The sequence below is a fragment of the Rhea americana genome, unplaced genomic scaffold (genome assembly GCF_003343005.1).
Source record: "Rhea americana isolate MKP2758 unplaced genomic scaffold, rheAme1 scaffold_547, whole genome shotgun sequence".
Taxonomy (NCBI): domain Eukaryota; kingdom Metazoa; phylum Chordata; class Aves; order Rheiformes; family Rheidae; genus Rhea; species Rhea americana.
Window position 1 is genome coordinate 91,209 of NW_028186698.1, and position 24,336 is coordinate 115,544.

General features: G+C 40.3%; 1 protein-coding gene across 10 annotated transcripts in view; it reads right to left on the reverse strand.

Moving 5' to 3' along the window:
* Positions 1 to 24,336, reverse strand: part of LOC146588038 (uncharacterized) — a 136,681-nt gene that overhangs the window by 88,457 nt on the left and 23,888 nt on the right. For 2 of the 10 annotated variants that reach the window (XR_014897511.1, XR_014897512.1), the window contains one exon: positions 23,715 to 23,777. Coding sequence is in view for 1 of the 10 variants with exons in the window: in XM_085318635.1 (XP_085174761.1) it covers positions 15,948 to 16,064; positions 17,230 to 17,278; positions 18,716 to 18,816; positions 23,715 to 23,726 (279 nt within the window). In the remaining 9 variants the exon portion in view is untranslated. Of the gene's footprint in view, positions 1 to 3,017; positions 3,106 to 15,947; positions 16,065 to 17,229; positions 17,401 to 18,715; positions 18,817 to 23,697; positions 23,797 to 24,336 lie in introns of all 10 variants that reach the window. The other 8 variants (XM_085318635.1, XR_014897506.1, XR_014897509.1 and 5 more) reach the window with 8 other exon arrangements.

The window sequence follows — 24,336 nt, forward strand, 5'->3', positions numbered from 1 at the left end:
ACTTCATTTCTGAGCCAGAGGTCAAACTGAAATTTCTTGTATTTATTTTCTCAGTGTGATGGAATAAGCAGAATGTCATGGTGTTCCTATATGACAAATCACATTAACTTACATTACAAACAATGGCTTAGACTTTATCTGAGGTGTATTTTGAAGCAGTAACAGCATAAAGCTGAGACTACTTTTTTCTCATAAGACCTGAGAAGCCTTTGTGGATAGCATGGCCCAAGAAGGAAGTGCTGAACTTTGAGGGCAATGGGCAGATGGCTTACTGGGGTGGGGGAGAAGAAAGGAAAAGGAAAACAAGGCAAGAAATAGGACAAGATCTTTGAGCCAACAGTAGCAAAACCAAGAACCTTGTTATGCTTGTCATAAAAACAATTTCTTCCACTTTTAGAACCTAAAAAGGATTTCAACGTTACTACAAAAATACTAAGCCTCTGTTTAGCCTCTTCCTTCTGCATAAATATTTAAGACACTAAGGAGTTATTTTCCAGGAGAAGGGAAAGAGTATAGGACCAAACATTCTCACCTTCTTGATTCACACACTGTCTAAGCTGCAAACCCTAGAACAAGCTAACGCTGCAAGGAAAATATCCTCGGCATAATATGCCAGCTCCAGCAACACAGAAAGAGCCTCTACGTAGCTGACAATGTTGTTATATTCAGAAACATGGCAAGAAGTGAAAGTGGGAAGATCCTTGCACAGAGGTCCTGAGGCTGGTTAGTACAACTCAACAGTAYTGCCATAGGCTATTTTTATACTCCCTAGATAAGAAGTAACATGTAAAAACAGTCAAAGCTCAATAGCTACTTAAGAGAATTTTACCAAATCAAGGCCTTTAGTTCTGGCAGTGCTCACCCAAGACATCTTATTATTCTGCATAAGCAGAAAGGAACATAAACAGAAATCTATTTCCAGAGTATCAAAAAAAGACTTTTTTCTTAGAGACCTCCCTTTCAGAGAAAAATATGCTTTAATATACTAGTCACTTCACAAAGAAATTTGTTTCTTGCACATCTGGAAACCAGTACCTACTCAAAAAAATAGCAAGAAGTAATCTTATAAATCCACATAAACATATTCCAGGGCTGCACAACTGAGGCCCTATTTTACATTAACTGACCACCATCAGGTGCATATGCACCCACTTTTTAAAGAGGAGAGATTCAACTACACAATATTTTTCTGAGATAAATACAATTACTTGAAGTTAAATGATATGCATAGCAGAAAGAAAAATGGTAAAAACCCACCCCCTTAGATTCAGCTGAAAAATCTTCCACTGGACTTCCATGCACCCTGTAGCTCCAATGTAATTGGAGTTACAGAAGTAACATATCAGAACGTTCAGATCACAGAAATGTAAAAACTGACATAATAGGTCAGACCATAGGTTCACTACTTCAGCACCTTGTTTCCAACAATGAATAAAACCAGATGCTTACAGAAGAAGAAAGACCATATAAATGTTTTTTTTTTTTTTAATAACTATCAGAGAGATGGATACAAATTTAATTTTGAAGGGATGTACTAAAACCACTACAGGTCCAAGATCTGTGAGAGCTGAAGAATCTAATCAACAGGAAATATCTTGCTACTCAATATAGAAATACTCCTCATGCTTTTACAGGAAGAGAAAAATAACAGCAGAACAGCTTAGAACTAAATCTCAGAATCTGTGAAAAAGGAGAAAGTCAGCAGGAAAAAAGACTCTAGCCAGCTGCTGCATTATTAAATTATCCTTATCAAGACAGTGATATTGATCATACAAGCTTCAAGATCACTGAAAGAAACTTGCAAACTATTTTTCTATTAACTTACAGAGTGAATCTCAAGTAACAGACTTGATTAGCCTCCTGAACTCATAGATCACGTATGTCTAGTCAAATCTTCGTCTCCTGGAACAGGCTTACAGGGAGATCAACTTAAATGCAGTATTATTCATTGCACTATGACCCCAAAATGTTACTGTTTCATAACTGAACTGCATTTTGAGAATACACTAATGCTATCAGGAGTGTGTGAAGCACCGGTTTGGGAAAGACAGTTACGCTTCACAGTACAAAGAGTTCATTAGGAAGATGCAGAAGAACACAACAACGCACTCTCAGGTGCATGACACAAGGCTACTGTAATAGGAAGCAGAAACACTGCAGAAAGTAATCAACTACGAGACAAGCACATAGTACCTCTTGTCCTGTTTCTTGTCATGGATAGCCTATATTATYATCACAGGTCTTAGATAATGTCTCWGCTCTGATACCTACACTACCAACCATCTCAGGCCATATCACTTTGTACATTAATGATGTTAACTTATATAATGTTAACAACATTAATGATGGTATTTGCTCAAATGGGCAACATTTTTCTATTTTAAATGAACTGTGAGCCCCAATCACGTTGCTGGCAGCACAGACTCTTTTTATGTACTGTTATGATACAAATAGTGGCAGAATAATGGCTCAGAGAAACCTGGATATGGAAGCTACAAAGATACTTGCTACTATCTATAGCCCATGGCACATAGTCCACAGAAGCACAAAGTATCATAATTATACAACTCTTACACGTGACTTTTGGCTCCACTTATGCTGCCTATTCTTTTCATTCTCCTTTAACATTTCACCATCTTTTCTTCAATTTATATACAAATTTAATGTTTATATTTCAAAAGCATACTCACTCTTGGCCTCTTAAAGTCACTGACAAAGCTTTTACTCCTACAACATAGGCCCAGAGTGCCTGAAGTGTATGTGCATGTTGTATTAATAGAATTCAGAAAATTGCTCTACAAAATTCCTAAAAGAGAATCAGCCAAAGTTAGCCCTGGCATCTGTACAAATCTAAGCTATTTTTTTTTTGAATACTTTGACAACACCCTGATGTTATTGTCTCTTGGTTCATTTTTCTGCTCAAGTATTCCCCAAAGAAGGAAAGAATGGTATTCCCATTCTCTGAATAAGGACACTTCTTGCTTGTTAGAGTGATTTCATTATTTATTTTCCATTACCCTTCTTAAACTGTTGGATCTTTGGATCATGAGGCTTCAAATCCTCCTAACTCTTGCTCTTCCTCAAGAAGTCACAGAAGTTATCACACTGTCTCAAAATAAAAGAAATTAGGAGAAAATTTTATCAGTAGACATCAGTTCTTATCTTCTCAGCTGAATACTGCAAAGAGAACTTTCAGAGATTACAGAAAGCCTGTTAGTTACCTGAAGCTAATTTAGTAACATAGCTGAATCTAATTTAATAACCCAGAAAACCTTAGCTGTTCAAGGCTGATATAAGCAATGGTACAATACAAACCCCCCAGCTCAGCTGTAGTTTGTTTCACCTGTGTACACCTCAAGGCAAAATAAAGGTGTAGCATAAACAAAGTTACCTTTCTGTAATGCTACTTCTGAAGGAATTCTGCAGTCAACTGAGAACATTTTCATCTTTTTTTCTTCCATTTGATCTTCTCCGCAACATACTTTTTGGATTACTTCTGGCATTTTACTTCCATCTGGTTTCAACTTTTGATTAGATACTTGCAAGTTCAACTATAACAGCTCAATGCAGAGAACTGAGGTGCTTCTAGCCATTTTCTTCCTCTGAAGATCTTAACTCAGCAGCAGGATTCTTTTTACTGTACTCCTGTCTAAACTGCAGACTACATCCTTAGAAAACAGTTTGTAACTCGTGCAAAGAACAAAATTTCATAACTTCTACACACAGGAGGATTCTGCTATCATGCAAGAAACAAAAGCTACAAAGCATAGGACAGTCTTCTTTTAAAACATCTGCTGCACAAAGTGTTATCATAAGGAGGCTGCAAGTTGTCAGGTTAATCAGGCAGGATACAACACATGTTTAAACATTCAACAGTTTAATCAATAATTACAGAATGAGAGAGTACCTCAGATACCAGAATTCATCTCAATTCACTACAGAATTCACTAAAAATACATTTTCACAAAATCACAAAGGTCAGAAGGGACCTCTGGAGATCATCTAGTCCAAACCCCCTGCTCAAGCAGGGTCACCTAGAGCCTGTTAGACAGGGTTGCATCCAGGTGGGCTTTCAATATCTCCAGAGAAGGAGACTCCACAGCCTCTCTGGGCAACCTGTTCCAGTGCTCCATCACTCTCACAGGGAAGAAATTCCCCCTCACGTTCAGGCAGAACTTCCTGTGGTTCAGTTTGTGTCCGTTGCCTCTTACCCTTTCGCATGGCACTACTGAAAAGAGTTTGTCTCTGTCCCCCTGACACCCTCCCTTCTGGTACTTATCCACATTGATAAGATCCCCCCTCAGTCTTCTCTTCCCCAGGCTGAAGGGGCCCAGCTCTCGCAGCCGTTCCTCAGAGGGCAGATGCTCCAGCCCTCTGATCATCTTCGTAGCCCTCCGCTGGACTCTCTCCAGCGGCTCCATGCCTCTCTTGCACTGGGAGCCCAGGACTGGACACAGTACTCGAGATGAGGCCTCACCAGGGCTGAGGAGAGGGGCAGGATCACCTTCCTCGACCTGCTGGCAACACTCTTCCTAATGCACCCCAGGAGACCATTGGCCTTCCTGGCCACAARGGCAYATTGCTGRCWCATRGTCAACTTSTCATCCACCAGCACTCCCAGGTCCTTCTCTGCACAGCTGCTCTCCAGAATGTCAGCACCTAGCTTGTACTGGTGCCTAGAGTTATTTCTCCCTAGGTGCAGGACTCTGCACTTGCCCTTGTTGAACCTCAGGAGGTTCCTGTCCACCCAGCTCTCCAGCCTCTCCAGGTCTCTCTGAATGGCAGCACAGCCCTCAGCTGTATCAGCCACTCCTCCCAGCTTGGTATCATCAGCAAACTTGCTGAGGAGCTACTCTGTCCCATATTCATTGATGAAGAAGTTGAAGAGGATGAGACCCAGTACTGAGCCCTGGGAAACTCCACTAGACACAGGCCTCCAGCTAGACTCTGCGCCACTGATGACAACCCTCTGAGCTCTGCCATTCAGCCAGTTTTCTATCCACCTCACTGTCCACTCGTCTAACCCACACTTCCTGAGCTTATCTAGGAGGATTTTATGGGAGACAGTGTCAAAAGCCTTGCTGAAGTCAAGTACACAATGTCCACTGCTCTCCTCTCATCTACCCAGCCAGTCATTCTATCACAGAAGGCTATCAGATTGCTTAAGCATGATTTCCCCTCAGTGAATTTTTTTAAAAAACACTCAAATTATTGCTCAGAAAAAAATAATTTGAAGTGTTCAGTAATAAGCACATTTCTGATGTGATCATAGAATCACAAAATCAGTAAGGTTGGAAGGGACCTCTGGAGATCATCTAGTCCAACCGCCCTGCTCAGCAGGGTCACCTAGAGCCTGTTAGACAGGGTTGCATCCAGGCGGGCCTTCAATATCTCCAGAGAAGGAGACTCCACAACCTCTCTGGGCAACCTGTTCCAGTGCTCCATCACTCTCACAGTGAAGAAATTCCCCCTCACGTTCAGGCAGAACTTCCTGTGCTTCAATTTCTGCCCATTGCCTCTTGTCCTGTCACACGAGGTAACTGAAAAGAGTTTGGCCCTGTCCCCTTGACACCCTCCCTTCAGGCACTTGTACACATTGATAAGATCCCCCCTCAGTCTTCTCTTCCCCAGGCTGAAGGGGCCCAGCTCTCGCAGCCGTTCCTCAGAGGGCAGATGCTCCAGCCCTCTGATCATCTTATCCTCTCTTGTACGAGATCAAGGGTGTTGGCAGTCATMAGTTGTGTAGTCAGCTGATGGAAGTCTGGTGGATGCTCCCATTTTCACAACTAAAAACCACTGTAAGAGCATTAGAACAGCAAACTGGGTCAGTCCAGTGATTGATCTGTACCTACTGAACTGTTGGCAACACGACATGCCTATGAAGGATAAAACTGGCAGGTGCAACCAACCAGCATAAATGGGGATATAAAGACAGTATTTTGAGAATAACGACTCTCCCATAAAATGTTATAAATTCCAAGGAAATAGCTGTAAGTGCTTAATTCTCAAAGACGTGACAGCTGTGGAAGACAGACAGATATAAGCCAACATCAGATGCAAGATAGAAATCTTGTGGATTTCAAACATTTTTCAAACAGCACCCCAGTCAATTTTCAAAGGTATTTCAAATCACTACCTCCCAAAAGCATCCATGGAAAGTTAGCTAAGTAGTCTAGAAACACAGAAGAGACCTGTAAAAAAAGGCACTCAATTGATAATCGTAAAAAGCAGGGAAATGGATTTAGACTTCCTACATTTCTGAGTAACTGCAACAAGGCCACAGAAAAAGGCAGTATTCTGACTGCAGTACTACGAAGAAGCAAGTCTCCTTATTCATCTCAGTTTTGTCACTCATGTATTCTGCACGTATAGTCTGACTAACAGATACTACCCCATCTGGACTGCACCAAAATAGTGTTTCTTGCAGTATTTATTTGCAGAATTCACAGCRTAAAGATTTGAGACATATGTAGGGCACATGGAGGAAATATGCTCAAGTTATCTCATGTTTACAGTTTGGAAAAAGGGATGAAAGCTGAAAGTTGGTCTGGATTGTCTCCTAGCAGTCCCCATTCTTTCTTGGGGAGCAGAACTCAGAAAAAGCTGTATGAATACAGATTATCTGTTCATCTTACAATTTGTAATCTTCTTCACACAAAGCAGTATGTTTGCCTCCTTCACTGCAGCATTTTCTGCTCAGCTTGCAGTTTGCAGCAACTCCCAGATTCTTTATCTTTCCATCCTGCATATGTGAAGCTGCTTRTTTCTGCTCAAATATAATTTTATAATGACATATAGTATTATACATCTAATCTTTCAGGGGATTTCTCTGATCTGCCAGGGTAATTTAGAATTCTAGTTCTGTCCTCTACCATTCTGGCAGCTTTTTCCAGCTCAATGTCATCCATAAATTGACTATATAGTCTCCATTACGTTATCTAGTTGCTAATGAAAATATTGGCTAACACAAGATTCAAAGCCATCCTCCTAAATAACTGCACACGATACATCCTTGTATGTCGTCAGAAGCACAACTAACTGATGTGGAATATTATACTGAAAGAAATTTAAGGAAAAAGAATGCACTTTTTTGTAACTTGTCATGGATTTTTGCTCACATTTGTCTCATTTTCTTTAGCTATGTATCTTAGGGAAACCACGCTATATGTAAAATTCCAAAATGCAATTTTTTCACTACTGGGTTAAAAATTTGAAAGCAGACCTGCTGCTAACCCTGCCTAAGCACAATTATTTACCTATTGTCCAAATTGGTCATATGCTGTCACATGACGTTGCTATTAAACTTTCTCTCTGGCTGTTTTTCCATGCTTAATGGTAAAATACTGTGTTGTAATTTAATCAGAAAGTTGACAGCTCCAGACATCCTAAGACTCCTGTTCCAAATTGTCAAGTCTTCTCCTCCATGTTTATCCTCCAAAACTGAATGGAATCATCTTGTCTTTTTTCCTAAGAGCTCAGAAAACCACTGTTTATGTCTCTTTCAGTCAAGTTTTTGCTCTAGTTCTTTCCTTTCTGTTCCAATTATCTCCCAGCCCCTGTCCACCCAGCCATTTTGTACAGGCTAATACTTGTTATTCATTGTGTTGTTATTCTTCCCACTTTGCCTTTTCTTCCTACATTTTAAGTCTTCTCTGATTCCAATTTCAGCTGTCTGACCTGAGAAAGCTCCATATGCCTGCAACCACACATGAAGCCCAAATGTAACTGCGGCATTAGGCAGCTTAAGTACAATTTTTGTCTTGGAAACTACTGATTTACCTAAAACTAAAGAAGACAAAACCATTAACACAACTCAGCACCCTATAATTTCACTAAATTTTCATTTCTGTTATCTACTTCATCCAAAAATACTAAGGAAGAAGGAAGTTCACCAAAACTCTGAGTCATGCTATTTGCTACAGCTTTAAAAATTCCACTCAGAAAGAAGAGTAAAGGGAAGTGAATTCCTTTTACTGGAGACAGAGAAAGCTCCTCTTAGAGAGGTTAACTCTAGTCAATCCTAAAACATGAGCTCCCTCCACCCAAAGGAGATGAAATGAGAAGTGTAGTAACACAATAAAATAATCAGTATTAACAGTATTTCATATCAATAAGACTAAGGGAAGCTACCTGACACCTGGGGCTGCACATTCTGTAATCAAGTTCCCCCAGACTAGGGACTACACAGCTCTGACAGTTGGTTCCTAGTTGACCCACAGAATCACAGTCAGTTCCAAAATTTAGAAATTCAGCAGACCAGCATGATACAAGCACACAGGGATTTGAGAGTTGACTGTAGCCTTCTGGTACAAGAATTTTTTATAACAGACGTTTCAGACAATTACAAAGCAAAGCAGTTAAGGAAAAATATATTGTGAAATATCTTAAGAAATTAAAATTGTTCTGTCTGACAGAATCTGGGGGATCATACTGATTGTTTCAGGCTAATAAAAACAAATTGTTGTTTTTAAAGAGAGACAGGAAAGCAACGAGAGTAAATTTTTCCTCTTTGTTTTTCCAATTCTCTGTTTACAGGATTACTAAGCCTTAGGATCACCCCCATATACAAGTCCCATTCACTTTCAGACTTTYTTTTAAAGCACTGCTCTTAATAAAATACAGGGATTCTTATCCCAGGGACTAATTAAACTCTAGCAGCACATGTCTACCCATGACCTTGGGGCGGGGGGGGGGGGAGGCAGGGGGGACTCTTAGCACCCAAAAGATTAAGCATGTAGACAGACAGGTTCTCCTGTATACAGCTCCACAACTATCCACGGGGTTACTACAATTTGACACTTTTTATTACCCATCTGCTCTAAACTGATTACRTCTAGCGTGCAAAGAAGCTACAAGATACTGGATAGGAGATTTGCAAGTCTAATAAAAACATGGAGGATTCAGGTGCTCAGGGTTTCTACTGGTATGTTCTTATCACACTGGGATGTGACATATACATGGAAAGCAACAGATTACATCAACATGCCTGTAGCAAAAAATAGGTTTGTGTCCCTGTTCTATGCAGGTTTTTGCACTACTCTCATCACCAGTGTTCAAGTATAACACAATAGTGCTCTAAAGCACAAAATCAGCACCTGATACAAGACATTTTCTCTCTGTCTGCATCCCAGGGAAACCTGATGGAATTACTCTTCTTTCACTTTCTACCTAGTTTGTTACTGGAATCAGATTGAAAGAGCACACCTTGCATTTGAATGGAATGTAGTGAGATCTAAGGTGGTTCACAGGACCTTGTGAGGGCTTGTTCAACCAGTTATTAGCAAGTTATTCCCTGCACAGTTATTCCCTCCTCTGCACACAGCTTTCCTAGCTACAAAAAACTGTCATGCGTGCATGTCAGACTGTCAAAGCTACAATGAACAGGAGAAATTCCTGCTGTGACTTGAAATTCATGAGGGAACAAGTGCAGAAAGTCAAATGTGATAGTTACAGAAACAGCATTTTTTAAAGAAACTTTTCCCAACTCCAAATTATTTAAATTAACAAGGGCAAAATGGTAGCCAGCTAATTGGTGGAGCCAACCAAGACAATTTATCTAGCTCTTAGTATGATTCTTGCACCCCTTCCCTGATGAAAAATTCATGTTGATGAGCTGGTATGATGCTGGGCTTCTCTGAAATCACATGCAGCTCGGAACTGAAAATATCAAAAAAGAATCAAATTGGTCCCTAGGTTTGTCTCCCTGAGAAAGACATTATTTAGTCCATCAAACTAAGCTGAGCATCTGTGAGCAGATACAGATGAGCTGAAGTAACTAAAAGTTAAAAAGCATCCACACAACTGGAAGTTACAATTGGGACCAGAAACTGAGGGTCCAAATGAGAAAGAGGAAAGAGGACCTAAGAGCAGGAGTACTTAAAGAGTTAAGGAGTAGATTAGACAGGTCAGATGAGAGACGAAAGCCAGCTATAACTGGGACCCAAATAGTCAGGAAAGTATCTAGGTCCAGCAGTAAGGTATGGCAGCAGAGATGTCATACAAGGCTGCCAACAAGCAGCGAATTTTCTGCTGGAGACCTGCCACACCAGCTCAGGGCCCACCAGATGGGACAGCTCTTTTGTGAAGGCTAGGAAGCCTCAGCCCGTGCTGCTGCCCTGCGCTACAGGCCAGCCCTACGACAGTCAGTCTCATCGCCATTTATCTTTACTGGCCCCTGGGCCCAGCTGCCGCTTCGCCCACCACACAGCCACCCAAGCTTGGGGAGGCTGCTTGCCACTGGTGGCTGCTTGGGGAGCCAGGCAACGGGGCACCCTGCACCACAGCAGGCAGGAACCCACGTGGAAATAGCTAAGGGCTGCAGTCTCCATTTACCCATGGCAAACAAGCAAACCATCCACAGGTTCGGCACTATTCACAAAGACACTGTGTAACTGCTGCAGTGCAGCAGCTCCAGGACAGCTGCTTTGTCACACTGGCAGCTGCAGAGAAACCCACCTCTAATGGGAGCCCCTGTAAAACCCCTAAGCAGCAGTGTGGTGTGGTGCTTCTTAGGGCAGGGAATGGGAGTCTGTCTGAAGAGGAATATTAAGTACCTTTATGCTCTGAAGAGCAAATTAAGTTGCCCCTCAGGGGAAAAGCGTAAGGGAAAAAGGGGTCCAAGTCTCTTACAGCCAGTGCTACAGGGGTGCCAAAGAGGTGATGGTGGAAGCAGAACAAGCTGGGTATTAAAATGTGAAAGAGGAAGATGGGATGATGGGGGCACMGAGGGATGAAGAATAGAGACACTTTAAGAGGCAACAGACAAACTGAAAGATGGTTAGATTGGCCAGTTGTACTACAACTGGGTGAGTGGGAAAAGGAAGAAGTGGGTATTTTACAGAAGGTAAATGCAATTAAGGAGTGGTGACTGATGGAAAAATCCCAGGTCCTTTGTATGAAAYTTGACTCATCAAAAGCCCTGTAAATTGCTCAGAAGCTCATTTATTCATTACAGCTTTTAGCTTCAGTTTATTTGTAGTTTTCATCAGCTGAAAACTGTGAGCAAAGATGTTGTGAACTTCAACTCAATGTTTGCTGCGAGGGCAAAAGGAGCATCGTTTGGAACTCAGCCAGTCAAATACTGCCCTCTCTGGTGACAGCTGCCAATTCTCAAGCAACGTTTGTTTGGCAAATACATTACTATCATCTGCTAGAAATTTTCAGTTATGCTTTGCAGCAACATCTGGAGTCAGCGAGATCAACCCGCTAACAATACATCCTACAAACAGGCAGGGAGGAAATGCCAGGGGCCGCTCTGCACCAGCCTGCGCCAGGATTCCAACCCCAAGGGCAAAGGGCCAGGATGCCAACACTCAGTAGAAATAGAAAGGCCTTGATCTCAAATGTAAATTCATTCCCTATAGCTGCTGTGTAAATAAAACTGCAGAAAGTGAAAAGGTTAACCTGGGAGGGGGAAGGGGATGTAAAATAAAGGGAAAGTAAAAATAAGAAATCATGGACTCCTCTCACTTTACAATACCTATACATGCTCCTAGCAAGTTAGCAGCCACTGTCCGCAATCCCATACAATGGTAATGATACATGTGGAATCACACTGTATTGGTTTTTATTAAAACCAAACTCACAGAATTTTATGATAGCACGCTTTTTGTTTTGCTGAAGAAAGGAAATTTCAGATAAAGCCTAGAACACTTGATGAGTATAAATAGGAAATATTCCAAAAAAACATTTTTAACAAGTCAGCCATGTTTCTGAGTTAAGACCTCACTCATTAACTCAGAACACTTACTGACTGGAACTGTGGTCTCAATTAAACAGGGAGTAATTTATCTCCAAGATCTTGTCTTTGTTGCATGTTTCTGAACAACAATTAATACTTGTGGCAGGATATAGACAAAAGCTCAAATTCTTACTCCCCAAAACTTCTGTGTTTTGCAAGTGAGGAGCCAGATCAATATATTTCCTTTCATCCAAACCTCTAAAATTCTGAAACRTTACCAAGTACTGGGATCTCCTGGAGAGCCAGAAATACCCTCAGGCTGCTTCTTCTACCTTTTTCTAGTTTATTATTACAAATCTTATAGAGAAAGGGTGTTAGATGCTGTTTGTTTCATTTTCATGATAACCAATAGTTTTGAGGGCATCACACTACACTTGGCAGGACAGATCTGGAACAACAACAACCCAGTAGGATCAGACACCACAGAGCAACTCAACTCTTTGGGCAATTAACCCTAGCAGAAGCCAAAGGGKTTTTTTTAAGCTCTTAAAAATATCTCATGTTTCTGCGGTTGAGCTGTGTACAAGGACAAAAAAATATTACAATCTATCTAGAAATCTTTAGTTTCTTTCTCATCACTCATACTAGCAATCAGCAAAATTTACACCTGGAGGGTATCACATGTGGGGAAAATCACTAATTGTTCTATCAACCTCATAGCTATAAATCCTATTAATTCCCACAAGTGATTCTGTCTACTTCTGCTCCTGAGTAAGCATTCTGTTCTGATCCTTAACTGCTCTGGAAGATACAGCTGAAGTGCCCTCTAGCGCAGCTTCAGAATACGTAGTCCATGCTTTTGTCACTTTCGTGAGACTAAACTGAGAGATGTTGCTATAAATTCCAATTTGGCTTAGAAGGTTTCTCACAGAGCCATGGGATTTTACAACACAAGCCACTAAGAACAGCTACTCTGACTGAAAAATTGACAGTGATTTTTTTGCAAAATTGTTACAGTTACTTTCACAGACGTATTACTRTTTTATCCCCAAAAAGGTAAAATAGCAGTATTTACTAAACCCTTTTTCAATGTTTCTTAACAATTCCATCTGCTTATAAAATGACGCTGTTGTTGGGTTTGCTTTCTCAATATAGATGGTTTTAGAGCATCAATATCTGAAAAAAAGTTATGGTCCTTCTACTTACTTTTCTGATTTCTTCTATTTCCAAGCTTTTAATATATATTTATCAAAGTGAACTTTATTTTTTAATCTATTGCATTTTTAGTAGCTGTCTTCTCTTCCCTTCCAACTCAACTTGTTTTTAAAGCCTATACAGCTTTCACTTTTAAAGTAGGATTGTGGCTTTTTGGTCACATATAAAATTTTCTGAAATGGTCAAATTATTTTTATTTTCCTATTTGAATTACTTTCTTTGCTGACTCAACTCTGTGAAATTTGGCCCTTGTAAAGCTATTCAAAGCATGGATAACAAACATGCTTCGGTCATCTCACAGGATATGTTTCTGATAGAAGCTGTTCTGGACAGGGTGCACAGTCTTTGAAATAAGCCTCCTGTTCATACACTTACTTAGCTTCAGTAGTCTGTACATCGTTAAAGCTAGCAGACTCAGGCAGCAAATGGGTCTGCTTTTGTAAACTGAAGGTAGAAATGGGGAGAGTAAAGGCCATGGACTAATACTGTTGTTTCAGATACATCTTGCAGAATAGTCAAATCTCAAATTTGACTTGAAAGAAACACCAAATATGCAAATATATGTTCTGCTCATACCAATGGCCCACCTGCCTTTATTGGTAGCTGACAGTAGAGCTTAAGGAAAGAGCCTAAAAATAGGGAGAATACTTTCCTAGTATTAGCCTTCTAGAATTCAGCAATGTTTGTTGTAGGAAAAGAAATAGCAAAGGAAAACTTGAAGTGAGAATAGCAGAAATAAGGGACAGCCTGAGCTATCCAGCTGTGGAATGATTTCAAAGGAAAAGTCCTGTCATTTGACTCAACTGAATACAAACAACTTTAAACTGTAACTGGGTCTCTCAAATTCTTTTGTATAGCTCAAAAATGAAACTCAAAAACCTCTTTTCCCATTTGTACTAACCATTTAATCATATTCCATTCCTAATAGCTTTTCTTATTACTTCTAAGACCTGGGAAAGTCTAGAAGTCTATTTTAAACCATGGCAACTTTCCAGTCCGAAGCAGCAGCTGTAGCTAGGATCAGCAGCTCTCCCTGACAGTTTTCACCTGTTGTAYACATTCACATTATGACAGCACTATTGCATCAGTGTATTTCCTATAGATTCTCAGTTTCATGTCTATTTTCCTTATCCCTATATACTTTCCCTAAAGTACTGCATACATGCCATTTCTATGTAGTTCGCGCGTCCATGTGCTAATACGTCCTTCACAATCATAAACGTCTCTTCCCCTTAGATCATCTATCTCTATATAGATGGATTTTTGTTCACCCTGTAGTTTCTCTCAGCTCAGAAATATGYGAGTCCTTGCAGCACAGGAATTTTAACCATCGTTAAAAGTCAACTAATGACTAATTCTGAAGATAACATTTTGGACATGATTTCTCTTCGTAAAATGTGTGTTCTGATGATGGGGAAATCTATTGAGACGCAGCCTGGTTACCCCATAGCAGAAAACTCCGTTATTGTTAAATAATTTTTAAACTTACGTAAAGACAGGCTGCATTTTTCTTCCTTGCCTATGTGGGTTCTTCTTAGACATTCACTTCATCAGAACCTTTTTATAATTCTGAGTAAACTAGGTATGAAACTAAAGTTCCCTTTTTTATTTTCTAGTTTCGTATATGTGAAAAGGAGTTCCCAGCATGCCTCGTTCTTGCCTTTTTTTTTTTTGGTAACTATTCAATTCTCTTTTTTTTCCCCTTCCCTTGCTTTCAGTGGTAAGCCCTGGATGAATTCGTTTATATGACTGTTGTGCTTAGTGGCTTTCTCTGGTATTGTCTCTTCATTCTTCTGATATGCCTGGAATTGGTGTGAATTGTGAAAATTTGAAGCCAATGCATAGCAACAATGCTCAGAGAGGCAGGCAAAGGAAAAAGCCAATCAGATTCTGTAACGTTTGGAATAAGGACCCATATAAAATAGCTCTAACGCAGAAAAGTAAATCCCAGTGCTGCAGTGATTTTCTTTTTCTACTCTGCAACCATTTTAATTAAACCATCCCTGATGAGTTCTTCTTAGATGGTTCAGTGAGAACTAGGGAAGGGGGGAGGGCTATAAAACCCAGTATTGTATACTTAAGCATACAAAAATTAATGACGATAACCATGGGCAAACTGGACTTTGCATAAAAAAGGGAATTTTGGTGTTAGTGTCAAGTTCTTGATAAAATTATCAGTCACTACTAGCACCTGACTTCAGTCCTAAAATTAAAAATAGTTGACTTTTCTACAGATACCTAGAGAGTTGAACACCTTTAGGAGTTGCCAGAAATATCAGAATGCGTATGTTACTGAATTAGTGTATTGGCTGTGGAAGGACATTTTGTACATCTGTAACATGCTAGGAGTTTTTACAGATGTAACCACTGTGTATAGATAGAAGAAGAATAGCTTTGGTTGTATCCCTTTTAACAATTCCTCCTCTTCTCAGTTCATCTGCTTCCTTGCAAATTTCCATGAAAGATGCAAGCAAAACTCAGCACCCTATCATTTTAACCAAGGATATTACACAATAGAATGAAGCGCATATTTACACAATAGAATGAAGTGCATACTGGACCTGCCCTTTCTATTTTGTCCAGACAAAGGGGTAACTCAGAATAAAATTCAGAGTACTTACTTAGACAAATCAGTCASTAACTGAGATTCTGTTCCTCAGCAACAGTTCATCCTGCAGGGATACCTACATTTAATTCGTGCTTAGACTCTGCACCACGAAGTTCCCACAACATTCACAATGCATTTAAAGAAGCTGCCCAGTCAGAGGAGTGGCATCTAAACTCTGCCTGTGTCCCCAGAGGATCTAAGAAGTATGCACGCTCTGAAGRCACCTTGTATGTGTGGAAACCACTGAATTCAATGTATACTCAGCAGAGAAATATACTCTACGTATGGAAAGAAGAAGTATCCTCCCGTCGCCTCTGCTTTGCATGATTAATTCGAATCAAGCTATTGGAGGTGAAGCCATTATCATGATGCATTATCATGATGCAGCTTGTCCTTGCATTAAATAGCAGAGAAGTTTTCCAAAATATTAGTAAGAACATTTACCGTAAACTTGGTGGACTGAAGATTCCTTGTAACATAAACCAAAAATTCTCTTATATATCTTTGACCTCTCTTTGTCCAAACATTCTTCTGATACAACACAGGCACAGTTTTGCTGCACTAGGAGAAAAAAAAACATGCATTTATGTAATTAGTAGGCAGATTAGTAGTCCCCCAGATATAACATTAACCAAGTGTTATTAATGATGTAACATTTAAAATCCAGCATACTGTTTGTTTTAAAGGCTATCTTTCTTGAATGAAAGCCATCCAGCAATTAGTGAAACATTAAAAAAAAGCCAGAATGCGTTTACTGAACATGTTGACTTTCAGTTCCCTTGTTTGCTCCTATTTAACCGAGAAAAAGAACAATTTTACTTTCTTTCAAACAGTAAACAATACATGTTTATATATCTGTCTTGGGTTTTAGTAAGCATTTCTCAGTGATACTAAGTACTAGCTACAGTTCACACATTATCTTGTACTGTTGTAATTTTCTAGTGAACTGGAAAAATGACTCTAACTCCATCAGTTCATAGCTTTAAGTAGTTCCACATAAGCAGACACTTCTCTCTCTAAGCACTTCTGATGCTTATTGAGCTACCCCATCCACCAGAATAACAAGACGCAAGCCGTGCAAGTGCTGCCCAATCCCTCTGGCTTATGCTCCTTCTTCCATTGCTGGGAGGATCATGCCAGCTGAAGGCAGGTCTGAACTGCAGCCAGAGCCTGTTGGTGGGAACAAGCCAGGCAACACATCCCTTGGTGTTTCCCAGGGAGCTGACCCGACTTACAAAACTGGCTGGTGAAACTGTTATTTCTTACCACGTTACACATCATCACGGTCCTTTATGTCAACAGAGTGAAATGCAGAAAATATGTGGCACATTTCACCACTCAGTTCTCCTATTTCACATTCCAGTCTCGATACATTCTTAAAGGACCACAGAAATGTGTAGTTTAAAACCTGTCTAGTAAACTTCCTTGATCCTGAGGCATACACTTTGAATTTAAGTAACTTTCTCTTTTTCAACTGCCCTTTGGAACAGTTTCTTTTTCCTATTTGGCTCGGACAATTTTCAAAACAAGACAGCATCAACAGCATGTTCCACCCTACAGTGCAGCTCAGGAGCTGGGGCCTTTGGGACCTTTGTGCTGACAGGATGAAATTATATGGGTCCCCAAGCATTACCACAATGGTATTACTAGGAATAGCTGGGAATGCCTGCAGTACTGCACAGTGCCCAACACTTCTGCTATTGAGTAACAGCACAGGAATTGTTACCTTCAGCAGAGAGTGCAGCAGAACTGCACACCCTCCTCCAGATCCTGACCTACAGCACAAAGCAGACACCCATTAGCAGAGCTTTTCGCAGGCTTTCTCTAATAAACAATCCAGGCCACTGAAACAAGCTGCTGTCACTCTGGTCCTTTTTTATGTATTAGGTTTTATCTCCTAAAGAGAGGAACAGATTTACATGAGAGTAAACCACAAAGCACAGTTACTCACAGACTTAACAGTTCTGGGATTACTCCAGTAGCCCAGTTTCTCAGGAAAACTTCCAGTTTTGTGCTAGGCCTCATGCTAGTTGCAAAATGTGCCTCACATATCTGTGAAAGTGGCATGACTTTTAAGCTGTGCAAGGGTTTGGAGTGTTGTGTTTAAAGCATGGTTCGAAAATAAGAAAAGTCTATATTCAGTGACATTAAATCAGGTTGTACATGAGAAAATTCCATTTTCTTCTGTGGTTTAAACATTCAAATTCACTGTTGGGTCACACTGAAATCCACAGCGGAGGTTCTTAGTCCTAGGCCAACTAAGTTTACACTACTATAGCTGTTTTGGACTCCCTGTGACTCATCACAGAACTAGTTCCACATCTCATTTTTCATGCTGACACAATCAGCTACATAAGCTGAGGATGATCCTAGCCATCATATGCACCAGAAAAATTCTTTCTAATTAAAACTTGAGCAAGAGTTTTGATAGCCTGTTTTTTCTTAGATTTTTTTCAGATTCACGTATCATATTACTACCCTCTAACACAGGTTTCCCGTGAAACAAATAATCTCCTTACTCTCCTAATCCTTCCAAGGACATGAAGCCAGATTAAAGCATTTCACGGAATGGTTGAGGTTGGAAGGAACCTCTGGAGATCATCCAGTCCAACCCAACTGCCAATATGATGAGCCTTCATTATATTTTGTTATAAATAGTTCACAGATGTATTAGAACACTGCTACTGCTTAATGGTAACAGAAATAATTAGACTTGTTTTACGTAGCAGTCACTAACTGTCGAGGGACAACATTAACTGAGGACAAAGCTTCCTTTCTGGACCATGTTTTATTTTACCCCAAGTCCAGAAAGCACTGGGAATAAGTGTTGTTATGGTGAAAGCTTAGGAAAGGGACACTTCAAAAACTTGCATGCCAGTTCTAGCTTCCGTTATATATCTTTTTGTCTCCTTTGATTTTCTGGAGTGAAGCACATTCTTTATGTTAAAGATGACAGCAGACAGTTCAGCGGTGAAACAGAACCTTTTTTCTGTTCTTCCTTTGGCTAGGCAAAATTTAGTAGAAACGTTTCCACAGGATAGCATACAATCATACATAAGTATCTTTGTATGTCATGACTGTTTACATAAACCTGCAAACTATGTCATGATCAGGCTTTCGATAGACATGTCATGATCACTGAACTCACACATGGGTTGGTCATTTGTGTGAAGAGTAAGGAGCACTCATCTGCACCTTACAGATTAACTTACCTTACTAAGAAGCGCTGCTCAGTCAAAATGAAAGTGTGCAACTCCCATACATGGAAATCCACCACAGTAAAGACAAATCCAGCCCTAACTGCAGAAGGAACCTGCAAAGAGAGCACATTAGGTAACTGGCAATTGGATAAATGCCCATCATTTGTTTAGAGAAGAGCTGGGAGGGGACTCAAAAAGACAAACTGAGGCTGAGAGCTGCTCTACTTGGAGAAAATAGAAAAGTATGAGATATTCCTCTTTTGTCATTTCCTATATGGCCATTAAGGGGAGACGTGAGAAATAATATTTGCACTATGATTGTGACAGACATGAGGTAGTTTACAGAGTTCTGTGATTTTACAAACCTCAATGCTTTTTCTGAAAAGTAGCTTCCAAATACAGGCCAGGATTTGAGCACAACTAATTTTGGACACTCCTAGACAGAGAAAGTCACGCTGATTCAGTTGTCAGAGTATCCAGACATTGTCCTCAAGAGCCTGGAATAAGCTTTGGAGATTGATGTGTCAYGAAATTCCTGATGCAAATAAATAAATAAATAAATAAAAACTTGAGGAAGGAAACAGAGGAGCAGACTGTTTGCTCAGACAGTTCGAGAAGCACAATCCCTTCTGACCTCCTTTTCAGTCCAGTGAGCAATTCCTGGGCTGTGTTCTGAGACAAACTTAGTATTGCCAGATCTAGCATTCACGCAATTACTCGGTGGAAATGGAAACAGCAATACAGATGCCAGCTGGGTGACGCAAGTTCAAATGTCCCTGACAGAACAGGAGTCCATTATGGTTCCTGGGCTGCTTCCTTGGAATTTAAAGTCAACTGTAGTTCCATGTAAATCACACACTTAATCAGGAAATAAGGGCTTTTTTTTTTTTYCCCCCTTTAAAAAAAATCTTCCTCATTCTCTGGCCTGCACTTCTCTGAAGGGCTATTCTGGACCTTGAACAGAGAATGAGAGCTTTGCATGCATAACAGGGGCAAAAAAAACAGGAAATCTGAACAATTTTATGCAGAGCTAAGTATGCACATGAAAGTTCTGTTGTTCATAAAACATGGAATTGGAATAATTGCAGGTATATGCCTGTAAAACATTTTAGGGAAGGGTTCAACAGCAGAAAGAAATAACATTACTGTGCACTCCTAATCTCTGAAAGGTCAATGAATTAGCAGAGAGCAATTTGGAAGACAACGATAACTGACAAGGACAACAAGAAAAACTGAGTAAGAGTAGGTCATACAGTCTTTGCTGCAGGAACTGCATAATTGTAAATCTAACTGCAAATAAATTTTGAGTTAGAAAGATATTATATATATGTGTGCATGTGTGTGTATACCTATAGACACATGCATACACACACATATATATACACACACATATGTACACACACATACACACACATTTCATTCACATTAGAGTATGCAAGAACTTCTCCTTGTGAGGGAGAAGACATTTTACGATAGAAAGTCCTTTAGTATATACAGCAAAGGCTGAGTGAGATACAGTGGATGGATTTCAAGTCTGGACATGTTCCAGGTTCAAATAAAATGTGAATCTTTGCAAAAAAATGACTAAGTAGCATAGTTCACGAAATAACTTGTGGATTTACTGACTGTTTACTTCACAAATTGATAACCCTATTCACAAAAATATTAGGGAGCCTCTTTTTTCCTTAAAACACATTGTTTTGTTCTGTAATCTTCTATGAGGTAAATATATTAATCACTTTGCAGTTTTTCTCAGAAATTTCTTCATGAGTAAAAATCTTGAAAATCACAAACAATTATAATAAATGTCAGGGTTGCATAGCCACTGATTACCAGAACAAAGYAGAGAGCGTGAAATGGAATGAGAGAAATCGGTACTTTTAGAACAACAACTGTATTGGATTTGGGGTAGGAATCTGAGTATCTGGAGTGAGATTACTGGACATGTCATTTTTACAGTATTAATACTTACCTCAAGAATGCCAATACAGTAAAGTGTTTCAGATCAGAAACCCTTTTTCTCTCTTTTGCTGTGCCTTTTAATTTCTCCATACCTCTGCTTTTGTTCCTCGCTTTGCAAAATGCTGAGGATCCTGTGATACAACACTTCTGCTGCTGCCTGACTTCGGAAGGATCTGCTTTTTTGAGCACACAGCAACTGCCAGCAGAGGGTGCTGCCGCATGCAAAATGCAAAAGACTACAGAGGTGATGTGCCAAATTTATCTGCATCTAACGTGACAGCTGCTTGAGAACAGAATAAAACAAAGTATGTGGCCTACTGAATCCTGAGTAATGATTTCTGTTTGGTTGCTAGCATCACTTCTGAAGCGAAGGCTGCAGAGAGAGGCAWAGAGAAGTCAATACTGAGAAAGGGTATTTCCCTTTTTCTGGTTTCACTTCACTGGTTAGTTTTTGCCCTACCTTTTGTCTTGGCCAGGTTGTAACTTGGGTTTAGGGCCAAGGCTCAAATGCTGGCCAGTGGGATGGAATCAGCGTGGAGCTAGCAGCAACACAAAGAGCAGGAGACATCCAGTCCTGCAATCTGGACTTCCCTAGTTCTATCAGAGATCTTCTGAAGTCCTATAATTTTTCTGGCAGTCAGCAAGGTTTTTAGCTATCTGACCTCACCATGCATGACTTTTCCTACTCATGGAGGGCAGAAGCACTGCAAAAGGAAGTTGTAAAGTGCTTACTGGAGAAGGTAAGAACCGGGTGGTCAAAAGCAGTATTGTTGGAATTCAAGCAGGTGCTGATCTTACGCCCACTTGGTAGGGCAGTGATTAACGTGGAAGTTTGGGAAAAAGGATGCGATATATATGCTACTAACTTTTTGAATATTTTGTCTCATCTTATCTTCATTTGTACCTTCTGTAGAGTGATTCTGCAATCCTGATGAAATTTGTTCTTCTGTCTAAACCTGTTCTGTTGCGATTAAGGTAGCATCCAATGAAGCTCGGCAGGAAGCAGCTCTCCCCTCCAAAGCAAAGGTCATGTCCCCATAGCACCTCCCAGTACATTCATTCAGACTCAGGCACATACACTAAGTGGATGAGAAAACTAAGGCTCACGGAGTAAGTAAGTGGGCTCCCCTGGGTCATGCAGAGCTGTATTTGGCAGAGCTCAGGATCRATAGATACAGTGACCCTCCCAAGACCCAGTTCAGTGTCCACCCAGTAATTTAAGCAGATGTGTCTTCTGCCTTCCCTTAGTCATCTCCATCCTGAATTGAATGGATTTATTTTAGAGCATGGTGCTAATAATGCCAAGGTCGTGGGTTCAATCCCCCACATGGGCCACTTGTTTGAGGGTTGGACTAGATGATCTCCAGAGGTCCCTTCCAACCTTACCAATTCTATGATTCTACGATTCTATTGACAGCTAAATTAAAATCCAAATTTCATTTGCTGTCCTCAGAACTTGAACTGTAATTTACAAACACAGAAATTTGCAAAGTAGTGTTTATTCAAACAAATTGGGAAGTTTCTTCCCATTACTGAAAACGGCCTTTTAGTATGGGCTCTTTGGAACAAACTTTGCCAGATCCTGCCTAGAACTCTGTGAGAAAGCGTGGAGCTTTAAAATGTATTGTTTCTAAAGATGATYCCTTAGCCTGCTTCGGCTAAGAGGACTTCTGTGCTACCAGGACTACAAGAACTTGAAGGTCATAAGCTAATATTTTCTACACAGACTGTTTGCTGCCTTCCTTGGCATAGCCTTCTGAACACAGCTTAGAGAAAGAGCAATGCAGGTATGGCTAAATTGCTACTTCTGAAACGGTTTCGAGAAAAAATAATCACAGAAGGATCAAATCAAATTCACACAGAGTAATCTCACACTTCATGAACACAGTCAAAAGAACCAGACTTCAAGCAAATGTATTCATCATCATGAATGCTTCTCTTCCACATGCAACGGAATATTAACAGAAATGCTTCTGGAACGACAACTGGGGGAAAAAAAAAAAAAAAAAAACATCAACGAGCTGGAATTAATAATAGCATAACTATCTATAAAGCTTTCCACCAAAAGCAAAAAAAGGTAGGGTATTAAAACTACATAAACCTGTATCCAGCATCAGAGACTCTAGTTGAAACAGCTATCTGGGAAGAACAAGACTTTCCTGATGCATTTAGCATTAGTTCAGTCAGACTTCACTCACTGCTAGACTTATGTAAGCAAGGAGACCTAAAATTTAGGAAGGCCAAATGCTCTGTTGCTAAGCTGTACAGAAAAATTAGAGAGAAGCGTGATAAAAGATTTGTTCAACACCTACCTACTTTGTCCTCATGAGCTAATGCAGAGCTATTCCCTCTTTTAGGTTTTGTATTGCTTCAAATGTATCAGGGGATAATGAACTCTTATCCTAGTGTTTGATACAGCCCACTGTCACTAGGTTCTTTTGTCTATTCAAATGCATTCATGTTTTTGTTATTTTAGGAGGCATATAATGGACTTGGGTAGGTAGTACCATTTAGCACAGCATCGCTCAGAATAACAAAATGGAAATTGCAAAATTTTGCTTTGTGCCATAATGTAGGTTGAATATTTCTTTTTAAAAATAATTAAATAAATAAATAAATAATAAAGCTGTGTTACATTTGTAATGGAACAAGAGATTCTTAATAGAAGATTTACAATTCAAAGTTTTCCAAAAGGATGATTTTCCAAAACAGCTGCTATGCTTTAAAGTGGCCAAAAAGAAACAGTAAAGTGAGAAAAAATAGAAACCATCTCTAAATCTGTCAATATTRTGGTAGCACCAGATAAGTGTAATTGCATTCAAAATCACAAGACCCAACTTCCCTTCCTATGCCTTTTTGCATGGTTTCTATACACACCTTGAGAAAAACACACAAAAACACGAACACAAACTGAACACAAGAACAAACTGAACAGGTAACACTGTACAACTATTTCAGTATAGCTCAAAACCATAAATGACTGCTTCATTTGTTAAATAGTTAGAGGAAATGTTTTAACACAGAAAACTCACTTCTCAAGAGACTGTACCTCACACATCATGCTTCCTGGCAAACCCCTGCAGGCAGCTGCAGTCTCTGACTTCTGAAGACTCTGTGAAAGGAAATATCAGCTGAAAAAAATGTAAGAGGAGCAAGAGCTAAGATTTGAGAGTACAATCAGCATTTTTTAATCAGATTTGAAAAACAAGATGACCCTTTAATAGTCCTTAGTTGACAGGTATCAAGGAAAATAATTTTAAAGAGAAAAGCCCTTTATCCACTATCGTTAGACTTCACACACCAAATTTTCCATCTTGCTTATGATTCTAAATTCTAGTATATGTAAAACACGGGTGCCTTATTGAAGGTCTTGGCCTGAAATGCACACTGCATCACCAGCAGACTGAGAGGGATGCAGCTGGGTCTAGAGGGAGGAAAGGCTGGCAAGGCCTGCACCTACACCCGCCCCTACCCTCTGCCTGCTGCGAGGCCAGCGGCACCCCCATCCCCCGCCGCCGCCGCCGCCCAGGCGAGACGACCTGCCCCGGGCGCTGCAAGACGGAGCCGCCAGCTCGGCCCCGGCCGCGCCAGGGCACACCCAGCCCAGTGCCCCCAGGGCTGCCAGCCCCACCGCGCCCCGTCCCTTCCCCCCGCCTCCCGGCCTCGCCCCC